This window comes from Acomys russatus, chromosome 24, assembly GCF_903995435.1.
Source record: "Acomys russatus chromosome 24, mAcoRus1.1, whole genome shotgun sequence".
NCBI lineage: Eukaryota > Metazoa > Chordata > Mammalia > Rodentia > Muridae > Acomys > Acomys russatus.
In genome coordinates, this window is record NC_067160.1 from 50,702,738 (window position 1) to 50,714,765 (window position 12,028).

The 12,028-nt window shown below is 55.5% G+C and overlaps 1 protein-coding gene across 1 annotated transcript; it reads right to left on the bottom strand.

The window, feature by feature from the left end:
* Positions 1–556: 556 nt before the first annotated feature.
* On the bottom strand, positions 557–10,375 carry Ak1 (adenylate kinase 1). The gene is made up of 7 exons (XM_051166934.1): positions 10,256–10,375; positions 6,793–6,830; positions 5,381–5,416; positions 4,897–5,060; positions 3,945–4,061; positions 942–1,133; positions 557–786 (listed from the first exon to the last, which is right to left on the bottom strand). The coding sequence occupies exons 2-7, from the start codon at positions 6,797–6,799 to the stop codon at positions 718–720; spliced, it is 585 nt and encodes a 194-aa protein (XP_051022891.1). The 5' UTR covers positions 6,800–6,830; positions 10,256–10,375; the 3' UTR covers positions 557–717.
* Between the last annotated feature and the right edge of the window lie 1,653 nt (positions 10,376–12,028).

Below are 12,028 nucleotides of genomic sequence, written 5' to 3' on the forward strand. Positions count from 1 at the left end.
CCACCGCCCACCGCATCCCAGGCCCCAGTCAGGCATAGAGAAACCTTCCCATCCTGGGGATGCAACTCCGTTTGTAGAGCCCTGGCCTCTACAATGGGCAATGGGCATGATTCCGAGCACCCCAAAACCAGCAGCAGGGGCGTTACAGCCCTGCAATCTCAGCACTCAGGAAGAGAAACGGAGGCAGGAAGATCAGAGTATCCTCAGTTACATAGCAGTTTGAGGGTTTGAGGCCAGCTTGAGACACATGATGCTGTCTACAAAAAAGGAGAAAAAGAAAAAGAAAAAGAAAACTGACTCTAGAGATATGGTAACGTAGGGCTAAAGCCCTACAACAGAGACAGAACTCCAGACCCTAGGAACAGCCTGTCAACCCAGGGGCCCCCAGGTTTGACATGGCCTGGCTAAGGAAGGACCTAGGGTGCCAGCAGAACTGGACGGAGACAAGACAGCTGGGCTGAGGCATGGGCAAGAATGGGCCGGGAGTGCTGGAGTCCGGCTGTGGCAGCATGAATCACCTCAATTGAAAGCAAAGAAAAGGGAGTGAGCCCAGACGTCCTTGGCAATTCCTTTAGTGCTCAGATGTCCACGGGACAGGATAAGTGGCTTCCTGTGTCTGTGCACAGCCCAGCAGGGTGGAGGTGCTGGGCACGAGCCAGGCTGCCTGGGGTCAGGGGGCAAGGGTGGGGCGGGCTAGGAGCTAGCCAAGAGCTCCAGTTACTTCAGGGCGTCCAGGTAGGTGCAGACCTGGGAGAAGACAGAGTCCACTGTGCCTTCAGCATTGACCTGTGGGGATAGGAGCCATGAGGGCAGAGACGCCATGAGCAAGAGCCACACAACCCTACTCTAGTCGCCACTTACTGAACTAAGGGGAAAGGGGGAAACTGAGGCAGAGGGAGAGGGATGGGCCTAAGGTCATTAGACCAGGAGGAGTTCCCCACCTTGTGCACAATGCCACGCTGCTCATAGAAGGAAATGACCGGTTCTGTGGCCTTGTAATAGGTCTCCAGCCGCTTTTTGATGGTCTCCTCGTTGTCGTCCACACGGCCACTGGTCTCGCCTCGCTTTAGGAGTCGTTTGGTCATGGTCTCGGGGCCTGCGTCCACATACAGCAGCAGTGTGGGCTGTCCAATCTGTGAAGGTGGACACTGTATCATTCGGAACCTACCCCTGCCGCCATCTCTCAAGCCCTCCATGAGTCCTGCTCAGAATGTCAGTCCCTTCCTGAGGGCAACGGGAGGGCCTTCCCAAAACCACCTCCCAAGCTGGGCATCGTGGTGCACGCCTTTAATCCCAGCACTCAGGCAGCAGAGGCAGGTGGATTGCGTGAGTTCGAGGCCAGCCTGGTCTACCTAGCGAGTCTAGGACAGACAAGGCTATACAAAGAAACTTTGTCTTGTTTTGTTTTGTTGAGACAGGATTTCTCTGTGTAGCCCTGGCTGTCCTGGACTCACTTTGTAGACCAGGCTGGCCTCGAACTCACAGAGATCCTCCTGCCTCTGCCAAGAAACCTTGTTTTGAAAAACTGAAAAAAGCAAAAACAAAAACCCACTTCCCCTGTCGCCCACTCCAAACCTCTTGCCCATCTTCCTAGAACCTTTGAGAGAAAGCTCTAAGTCCATACCAGATCTGGAGCACCTGTGTGTCCTGGCCTCGACCCTCCACACCGCTGTTCCCTTGACCCCCGCCCCCGCTGCTCTCCCTCCTTTGGCCACACTGACCCATGCTTTTTATCTGTCTCCACCTCATGTCAAGACCAGCACGGGCCCCTCTGTTACCCTTTCCCACAACTGGGACTGACTGAACTTCAACTAGACTCTCATCCCTCTCAGACGGTCTCGTCAGATGTGACCCCCCACTATTCCTGGTCCCCTGGTCTCTCGCTACTTACTTGGCACCTCCCACTTTGCTCTGCCAAGGTTGGAGCTGAGGGCTGAATAAGACTTGACTGACAAAAGATTCCAAGCAGGGTCAGGGTAAGGACTTTAAGGAAATCCAAGTGACGTCACTGTCACTGGCATAAGCCACTCATCACAAAGATGGCTTGGAGAGGTGAAGGAATAGGGCCTGGCAGGTCCAGACCTCAGGTTGGCCACCGCTGTCCCTTCACAGTGTCCCCTGCCTAGTCTGGGCCTTGCACTGAAGCTTGTGATGGTCACCCTTCCCTTTCTAGGCTATAAGGTCCCTCAGAGTGGGGAGCCTGCCTTTCTGTCACAACCAGGTCCCCAAGCCTGGTGTGGTCTAGACTGGGTTTATGAGAGAAAGAGAACTCTAGGACTTCCAGACCAGAGAAAAGGAAAGCCAGGATTGGGCCTGGGCCGGGAGGTCTACGCAGCCCTCAGGCCCTCTGTCCTTTAGATCCCAGCTGAGTCAGCCCCAGAGGCCTCTAAGCAGCTGTTGTCATCCAGACAGCACATAAGACTGTCACTCACAGCCAGGCGTGGTGGCGCACGCCTTTAATCCCAGCACTCAGGAGGCAGAGGCAGGTGGATCACTGTGAGTTCGAGGCCAGCCTGGTCTACAAAGTGAGTCCAGGATGTCCAAGGCTACACAGAGAAACCCTGTCTCGAAAAACCAAAAAAAAAAAAAAAAAAAAAAAAAAAAAGACTGTCACTCACAGCTCCTCTCCTGCCTCTGCCCAAGCATGTAACCTTATGGCAGGCTACTGGGCCTTCTGAGTCTGGTGTCTGCCTCCTGGGTGGGTGTGGATTCAATGTGGCAACATTAGCTGCCCGTGGGGAGGAGTGATCCTGCCATCTGCTGACTTAGGACAGTTTGCCAGGTGCTTCTCTCAGAGTGGCAAAGGCCAGACAACAGCTGCCACCACCTGTCCATCAGCCATCAGATGCCAAGGGCCGCTGAGCCCCCAGGACCAAACACAACGGATTTGGTATCCACACTTTGGGTGGGTAGTGGGGCTTGGTACCGGCTAAGGCTCTGGGCAGGGCACCCCTGCTTGTAGCCTCGGTTTCTCAATCTGGAAATGGGCATCTAGCCTAAGGAGAAGGCACTGGAAGCTCTGTGCATTTTAGCCAGTTGGACAAGTCACTTCCAGGCCCACCCCTCCTCCTTCAGTGCAGTTCTGGCACCCCCTAGCGTCAAGATCTGAGAACTTCAGCTACTTGGAATCCAGAGGCTGCCACCAAGCCCTGGGTGGAGCCTGGAGTCTTTGGAAACTCAATAATAAATAGCACAGGACTGATGGGCACTTTCATCTGATGGATGTGGCCCTGAGGGTTGCAGGTAACCTCACACAGCTGGAGGAATGGGGACAGACTGTGCTTCAGGGTTGCCGCAGGCTCTTTGGCCTCAAGGAAACTAGACCAACTCCCATTTCAAAGATTGGCAAGCTAAGGGTCAGAGCAAGGCAAGCGTTTGGCTTTGAGGTTGTGACGTAAAGTCTTCTGTTCCGGCTGAGCCCCACAGAGGTGGGCAAGAGTGAGGCTGACCCCAGCCCATCAGGATGCCCTGTTAGCCCTCCACCCTGCCCTCGCCCTCAGCACCTCCAGTCCCACAGAGTCCCCCTGGTATGGTCTTCTATGACGTAAATGTGTGCACACGTATTACGTGCCAGCATGTGGGTTCACGTGAGCGCACCCATGTAGTGTGTGCTAATATCCAGGCGCACACGTGTGCATGTATGTGCAGTGGACCTAGCCTTATAATGTGTGTGCATCTCACACTGCCTATTGCTTGTGTGGGCATGCACCATGCACACAAATGTCTGTCTGTATACGTGTGGGGTGACAAACCCCCCTGGGATGAAGTCTCTCAAACCCTCATGCCTTTCTTTGAGGTATTATGGGAAGTCCCACAAGGCCTTCCCAGCTGCACCCTGTAGCCTCCCCCATCCATTAACCACCCCACCCCCCCCCCCCCCCCCCCCCCCCGCTCCTTCTCAACTGCAGCCCCGCCCCTGGCCAACAATCAATCAATGGCCTTACCTTCTTTTCGAACTCTTCTCCCTGTTTCACCTCCCTCGGATAGCCATCAATCAGGAAGCCATTGGAAGAATCCACTTTGGCCAGCATGGCATCTCGGAGCATGTCCAGCACCGTGTCCTGTTGTGCAGCATAGAGTATCCTGAGCCTTCTCTCTCTGCCCCTCTGGACCTTGGCTTGGGCTCGCCCACTCAAGCTGCCCTCTTACTCAGAGCATGTGAGTCCCAGCAATGCCCCCCCTTCCAGGGTTGGGCTTCAGTGAACCCCCTGCTAGCCTCCACCCTCACCAGGCCCTGGGGAGGGAACGGACTAGGACACAATTGGCTTCTGATTCTAAGCATGACATAAAACGTAGGGATAAGGTATGGACAAAGAAGGGGACAGGCGGGTCAGCAGGATGGCTCCATGGGTGGCACTCACCCCCCAAGCCTGCTAGCCAGAGTTTGACCTCCAGGACCCACATAGTGGAAGGAGAGAACCGACTCCTTCAAGTTGTCCTCTGACGGCCATATTGGTGCTATGGGAACGTGCATACCCCTCTTCAATAAATGAATAAATAAAAATAACAAGAAGGGGAGCACTGCAGCATGAAGTTAGGGGGGATGTGAGTTCAAGGCTGGGGAGTCAAGGAGGTCTGAGTGCTGGCTGGGAAGATGATTCCAGCCAGAAAGTCCAAAACGCTGGGGAACAGAGACCAGGAGGCAGGGCTGTATCCCACCGGCTAGTAATTTCTGAAAGCAACTCTTGGCCAAGGGCAATGGGGAACCACAGCAGGCTTCAGAGCCAGAGAGGGCCAAAGTCACCGTTGGCAAAAGTGTCACAGCTTTGCTGGCTGACCCACAAGGCCTCAAACTCAGACCCTCCACCCCATCCATCCCCGGCCCCAACCCAGCCCCTAACAGCCTACCCCCCCACCCCTACCCTGCCACCCCACCCCACCCCCACCCCTGCTCACCAGCGGCACAAGCTGCCCCATTTCCATGATGGCTGACAGCTTCTTGCCTCTCTCCGATCCAGAACTGACTTCTGCTCGCAGCAGGTCCCCCGTGGAGAGGTGGGTGTAGCCATATTTCTGCACAATCTTTTCGCACTGGGTGCCCTTTCCTGAGCCAGGCCCACCTGCAAGCACCCATGAGTTCAGCAACTGCACCCACCGCAAAAAAAAAAAAAAAAAAAAAAAAACCAAAGCCCCAGGAGGGACACCGCCAGGGTCCTCAAGGAGGAACAGAGCTCAAGGAAGAGCCCCGTGTGCCTTTAATCCCAACACTTGGGAGGCTGAGGCGGCCGGAGCTTTGTGAGCTTGAGGCCAGCCTGGTTCTAGGACAGCCAGGACTACGTTAAGGAGGGCTTGCCTCAAGAAGAGGGGAAGGGGAAAAAAATCCTACAGAGCCGGCTCAGAACCTCCCTGCTTGCCCACCGCGTGCCTGCCTACAACTCACCCACCACAAAGATGATCTTGGCTTTCTTCAGCTTCTCTGCGGAGAGAGCAAGTGAGCAGGAGTCAGTTTCTGGCCAGACAAGGAGGCAGAGGCTCCTCTGAGTGAGTTGGGATGAGCAGGGAAGCGCGGGTGGGGGTGGGGGAGTGGGGGGGGGGGGGGGTTCTGGAGGCTAAGAACTCCTGCTAAGAATTCAAAGGTTAAGGGACTGGGATGGCAACCCAGAGGTGCCCTCCGGGGGTTGGGGGATCCGTGTGAGGGTGTTGGTCACCTCCGGCCTTTCTGTTTTCCTCTTCTTGGAATTCTCTAGATGAACTGCAGCCCATGATCCTGTTCATGCTGTCACCTCCCCTCCCCCCCCCCCCCCACCCCACCCCTGGGCTTGGCCCTCCCATTGCTGGCCTGCCCCAGCAGCACTAGTGTGGAGCTGGCAACCGCAACATGCGTTGCCATAGAGATGGTTGCCAGGGAGGATGGCTGCTGTGGGCAAAAGGAGCTCTTACTCAGACAAGGAGGTAAGCAAACTTCCCAAACTGCCTCTTTGGCCTTTGGTGCAAGCTCTGTGGCCTAGCTAGCGTGGGTGAGGCCCTGGGTCCCATACTTGACACTAAGAAAAGGGACCTCACAACCCACCAGGGAGAGGGAAACTGAGGCCTAGAAAGGAAGAGGCTTACCCCAGGGACAACTGAACCCAAACTAGAACCCTGGGCTTTCTCCTGGGTTTCCTGTCCTTAGGGTGCTGGACAGGAGCCTCCCCAAGAAGCAAACTCTCCATAAGGAAGTGGGCTTAATGACCCCTGAGGGGGGTGGTTTGGCATCTTGAGGAACTATCGGGGAAATGCCTAAGGCTGAGTGGCAGCTAAGGTGTAGACTGGTGACCACCGACTTTAGGCAGTAGCAGCACACAAGTCTATCAAACCCTTTAAAAAGCCACCCAGGCAGAGGCCCACTGCCAGGGAATGGAGCTGCCAGAAGCCAGGGCCCGCCCACTCCAGGCACTCTGCCCACATCCTAGAACAGAGAAGCCAGGAAGACTCAAGACTTTAGGGTCCACCACACTAGCTGACAGAGACACTGGGTCTCAGCAAGGGCAAGACATGTACCTGCTCACTGCCCCAACTAGCCCCCTCCCCATGCACCCCGGAAAGCTGCTTGGCAGTCGATACAGATGGATCCCCCTCCCACAGACCCTCCTTCCCCAGAAAAGGGGAAGCCTGGTTATAAATACCAGTATAGGTGAGTTCTGGGATCCCAGGAGCCTCCGGGAGGCCTTGTTGCTTCTAAGATTAGGAGCCAAGCATATCGTGACAGGCCAGCGGAGGAAGCCTGAGGCCTCCCACCCTCCCAGACAATCCCTGTGAGAGCCTACCGCTTAACACACAGGCACTCTGAGGCCAAGAGGGGACCGTCCGTACCTTCCATCCTGCTGAGGTCTGGGAGCTAGGTCAGCACTCTGCAAGACAAGGCACAGGCAGGGGTGACGGGCCCTCCTCCCACAGCTTCCACCAAGCCCCACCCACAGCAACGGACGGTGAGTTGTGCCGGCAGTTGCCAAGTTCCCACATGCAATTTCCAAACTGAGAAGGGCCCAAAGGGTGGATCGCGGCCCAGGAGGCAGAAGGACCTTGGAAAAGTCGCCTTCCTACTCGCTTCTACTGCCTCTCACGGCTCCAGTGTGCGTGCCTTGGTCTGCCGGAGGCACCTGGGTAGAGGTCACAGAGGAGCATGAAGGTTACTATGGAATCCCAAGAGTCCCTAGTGTATGAAGCCAGCATCTGCCAGGTGCCTTGACAACACTCCCCCGGGGTCTAGGAATGCTGGCAGGAGTTTCCTGTTTTCTTGCCTAGGGGACAGGACAGGTGGGCAGAGGGATATACAAAGACCCAGAGACACTCCTGGGGCACAGTCCTGTATGGTTTGTTGTTTTGTTCTGTTTGAGACAGGATCAGTCTCTGTAGCCCAGGCTGGCATCAAAGTAACAGTAATCCCACTGCTTAAGCGCCCCCCCCACCCCCAGCACTGGGATAGCAGGTGTGCATCACCACCCCTGGCAACCTCAGGTGTGCTCCTCCACCTCTGGTGACCTTGGGTGTGCACCACCACCCCTGGCAACCTCGGGTGTGCTCCTCCACCCCTGGCAACCTCAGGTGTGCCCCACCACCCCTGGCAACTTCAGGTGTGCTTCTCCACCCCTGGTGACCTCGGGTGTGCACCACCACCCCTGGCAATCTCAGGTGTGCCCCACCAGCCCTGGCAACCTCGGGTGTGCTCCTCCAACCCTGGTGACCTAGGGTGTGCACCACCACTCCTGGCCACTGTGGGTGTGAACTCCCACACTTGGCCCTTTGTGGTTTGTTTTGCTTTTAGTTTTACGTGTATGAATGTTTGCTTGCATGTATGTAAGTGCAGCATATGAGCGCTGTACCTGAAGAAGACTGCATGGGATGTGGAGTCCCTTGGACCTGGGATTACAGGTGGTTGCAAGCTGCCATGTGGATGATGTTAGGAGCAGAACCCAGGTCCTTTGGAAAAGCAGCAATTGCTCTTAGCTGCTGAGCCACCTCTCTAGCCCCTTTCCAGTTTTGGGGTTTTTGTTTGTTTTTGTTTTCAAGACAGGGCTTCTTTGTGTCGCCCTGGATATTCTGGAACTCACTAGGTAGACCAGGCTGGTCTCGAACTCAGAGATCCACCTGCCTCTGTCAAATGCTGGGATTAAAGGTGTGTGTCACCACTGCCCGGTCCCTTTCCAGTTTTTAAAGTAACTTGGTCCCTGGCTCCTGCCTGAAACAGGCCCATGACCACCTCACACATGGCCCTGCCACTCACCCCCTGGGGAATTCACTTCTCTGTTCTCTGTCCCCAGCTTGCCTGTCCTTTCTTCACAACTCCCCTACCTGCTCCGGCCTCTTCAAAATTATTTTCTCACTCCCTACCTGTCCCCACCATCCTAAGACCATCAACACTGCTCTTGTCAGCCTTCTGCCCTGGGTCTGTGTCCCTGGTACATGCTTCTGTCCCCTCACCCCGGCTTCAGGCCCCAGGGACCTCCCCATCCCCACCAGTGCAGCCAGTCCTAGGTCAGCATGCACGCTCCCCACAACCCGTCCCACCTCTGCCCTGCACACTCATATCCCAATCTCCTCTCCAGACTTTCTCCAGCCCAGACCATAGGCCACACACACACACACACACACACACACACACACACACACACACAGACAGCAATGGGCATATTTTCCTTGGCAAGCAACAATTATGTGACCCTCCTGCTCATAGCCTTTCATGCATGGTACTCTTGGCTCCCTAAACAAAACCTGAACCCCTCAACCAGGCTGGCGGGGTCTGGGTAATCAGGCCCTTGCTTTCTCATCCAGTGCAATGTCTCCCCTTCTCCACCCCTCCACCAGGTCTTTGCAGTGTTTCACCTAGTGCTTGGTAGATGTCTTTCTCCAACGCTCCTGGAGGCCTCAAGTGTCACCTCCTTCAGGATGCCCTACTAGAGTCCATCCCCACAACCCCACACTGATAGGCGCTCTCTCTGAACCCAACCTAGGTGTCAGAATACTCTGTACCGTGGCCCTTGGTCCTAGCCCTGACTGGGCCTGGCAGGGGATGAACAGGGGACCGGGCACCTCATTCCATCCTGTCTGCATTCTAGGGAGGGAACTGAGCTTTGGAGAGAAAGGCAGACCAGCCCTAGGCTGTGGCTGGGGTCAAGCTCAGGCCTGGCGCCCAAAGCCAGACATGAACCCTGAGGAGCTTTGCCCAGACCCACCACCTGAGATGCAGCTTCTAAGCCTGCAGAGTGTGCAGGAGGCAGCCTGGAGAGGCCAAGGCCCTGGGTAGCCGACGAGGGGAGGAGGAATGTCTCAGGCCCTGGACAGCCACCAGCATGTCCTAGGAAATCACTCCACTCCACCTGCCCCACCCCCTTTCAGTAACCTAAGTCCCTCGGTCCCACAGACACCTGCTACTTCCTTGGTCTAAAATAACTTGGGTCGTGAGGAGGACTCCAGGAGGCCAGGGGTCCCAGACGGGGTACAATTACAGGCTAAGCAGCCAGGCCTTATAAGGTTCCCTGGGGCAGGGCCTTCAGTGCTCCTAATATGACTGCCTTCTAGGTAGTTGAGGGAGCAGAGGCCCCACGGGACGACCATCTCTAATCACCAGGCCTGGTCGTCCCAGATGCTTGCTCAGCAAAAGCTCTCACAGAGGCTGGCTAGCAGATAGGGCTCAAGTCACAAGCCATCACTCAGCTGCGTGACCTTGGGCAGCTGACGTCCCCTCTCTGGCCAGTCTTGCTCCTGTTGAAGTGACCTGGGTAAAAGCAGCTGAGCAGAACTGTGAGACAGGTCCAAAGGCTCCTGCAGAGCCCTTGATCCGGCAGGAGGTGCTGGCAGGGCTCCAACAGGGCCCCAAGTCCTCCCAACTCTTGAAGTGACATTACATACAACTCTTGGAGCACACAAGCTGCCCCTACCTAAGTCCTCTGGGATAAGGAGATGGGCCTCTGTCCATCCCCTTCCCTTAGGGCCTCTGCAGGGATAGGCCAAGGGACCTGAAGCCCCAGAAACATCAGGTGGGACAAAGGGGTCTCGGAGGCTGGGAGAGGACACACAGACACACAGACACACACAATGCACACTCACATAAACTGCCACAGGGCAATGCACCCAGAGCTGATAGAACACACACACACACACACACACACACACACACACACACACACACAGCTCTTACCGATGGATACAAACACATAAGACACACAGAATCCAAGGGTAGCCTGGCACTAGCACCCCCACCTTCCCACAGGTGATGTCTCCTCACTCCCCTTGGAGGCTTCCACACAGGCAGACAACGGAGCAGTCACACACTGACCTGGGGGGAGGGTGTGGTGTGCGCTGGGGCCAGTGCGTGCCCTGCCCGTCCTCTCAGCCGCCTGCAAAGGCGACTATTTATAAGGCTGTCAGCTCCGCACGCATGGCATGCTGGGAGCCAGCACTCTGGCGAGATGGCAGGGAAAGAGAAAGGGGGGTGGAAGAGAGGGGGAAAGGAGGGGGAAAGAGGAGGAAGTGAGACTCTGATGAAAAGCCCAGTTAAAAGGGCGAGTGTCCTCACCACGCACCCCCAGGGACTAAACCTGTACACAGAAGTTCTGCCACCCACACTGTGCCCACATGACTCTCCATGGACAAGGGATCTGTAGCTGGAGATAGGGAAGCTCAGACAACTTGTGTGTGTAAAATTTCACAGTGTGTGGGTGGCAAAGAGACCAGACCAGGGAAATGAGGAGGGAAGGGAGACCAGGGTGTAGACTTTGGGGTTCCAGGGCCATAGTCCTCGTGCTCTGAGTCCCCTACCCCTGAGACATTTCATTTATTGGGAAAAAAAAAAAAAAAACTTTGAGCTACAGCCGGGCGTGTTGGCGCACACCTTTTAATCCCAGCACTCGGGAGGCAGAGGCAGGCAGATCACTGTGAGTTCAAGGCCAGCCTGATCTACAAAGCCAGCCCAGGACAGCCAAGGCTACACAGAGAGACCCTGTCTCGAAACAAACAAACAAACAAACAAACAAAACAACAACAAAAATTCTTTGATCTCCTCTGAGAGCCCAACTATCTGGTGGTTAGGAAGATAAGCCAGCCTTGATCCCATGAAGCCGCTGGGCACAAAGATAGGGACTTTCACAAAGCTTTGTGTATGGGGGATGGTGTGTGTGGAGGTGGGTAGAGTGTGAGGGCCCTCATTTGTGAGCACCTAGGTGGAGCACTAGGTGCAAGCAGCAGATGCCAGCTATGCCCAGGGAACCCCTAAGCAGAGGGCAGATCCCAGAGGCTGTCTGAGGCTCCCGCGTGGAAAGCCATGTGCTTACAGAGCAAGTGCAGGATATGGGGAGGCACAGGGCAATGGGTACTCAAAACACAGCAGGGCAGAAATGGACCATCAGGGTTCAGATCTCATGTATTTGACCATCAGATCGCATAAGACCTCCAAGGCTGTGGCTCCAAATGATAACATGAAAGAGTTGGGCAGTGGGTGTCTGAGCAACAGTAGCAGCCTGCAGCCGGGCGTGGTGGCACACGCCTTTAATTCCAGCACTCGGGAGGCAGAGGCAGGCGGATCGTTGTGAGTTCAAGGCCAGCCTGGTCTACAAAGTGAGTCTAGGACAGCCAAGGCTAACAGAAAGACTCTGTCTTGAAAAAACAAAGCAAAACAAAACAAACAAACAAAAAAACAAAACAGCAGCAGCCTGCATACCAAGATCTAGTCCCGACTCTGCCACCTAACTTTCTCAGTGGGGGCGAGAGGTAAACGCACTGAGCCAGAGGTTCTGCGTTGGTCTGAAAGGCTCTCCCAAAAGACTTAGGTGAGTGTGTGCACTGGCACAGCTTTGGGGGAGAGCAGCTTCATAGTGTCACCCGAACTTCTTCCAGATCCCACTTCAGACCCCCCCACCCCCCCTTTGAGGCAACACCTGTGCGAACAGCGTTTATACTGGAGAGTTCTTACTCCTAGATGCGACTGACTGGGGCCATGGCACAGCAGGAGTAGTTTGGGATAGTGACCCTGCCATAAGGTCTGAATAAGAAAGGAAACCTCATTTGCCAGGGTAGCAAAGCCCCTTCGTGAGAGACAGGATGCACACTTCCC

What these genes read in the sequence shown, in the direction of transcription:
- Ak1 (XM_051166934.1), bottom strand. An exon ending in GAGAAGAGTTCGAAAAGAAG is followed by an intron (nt 1,134 to 3,944) that starts GTAAGGCCATTG and finishes CCACCTTCACAG; the next exon opens with ATTGGACAGCCCACACTGCT. An exon ending in AGCGTGGCATTGTGCACAAG is followed by an intron (nt 787 to 941) that starts GTGGGGAACTCC and finishes CTATCCCCACAG; the next exon opens with GTCAATGCTGAAGGCACAGT.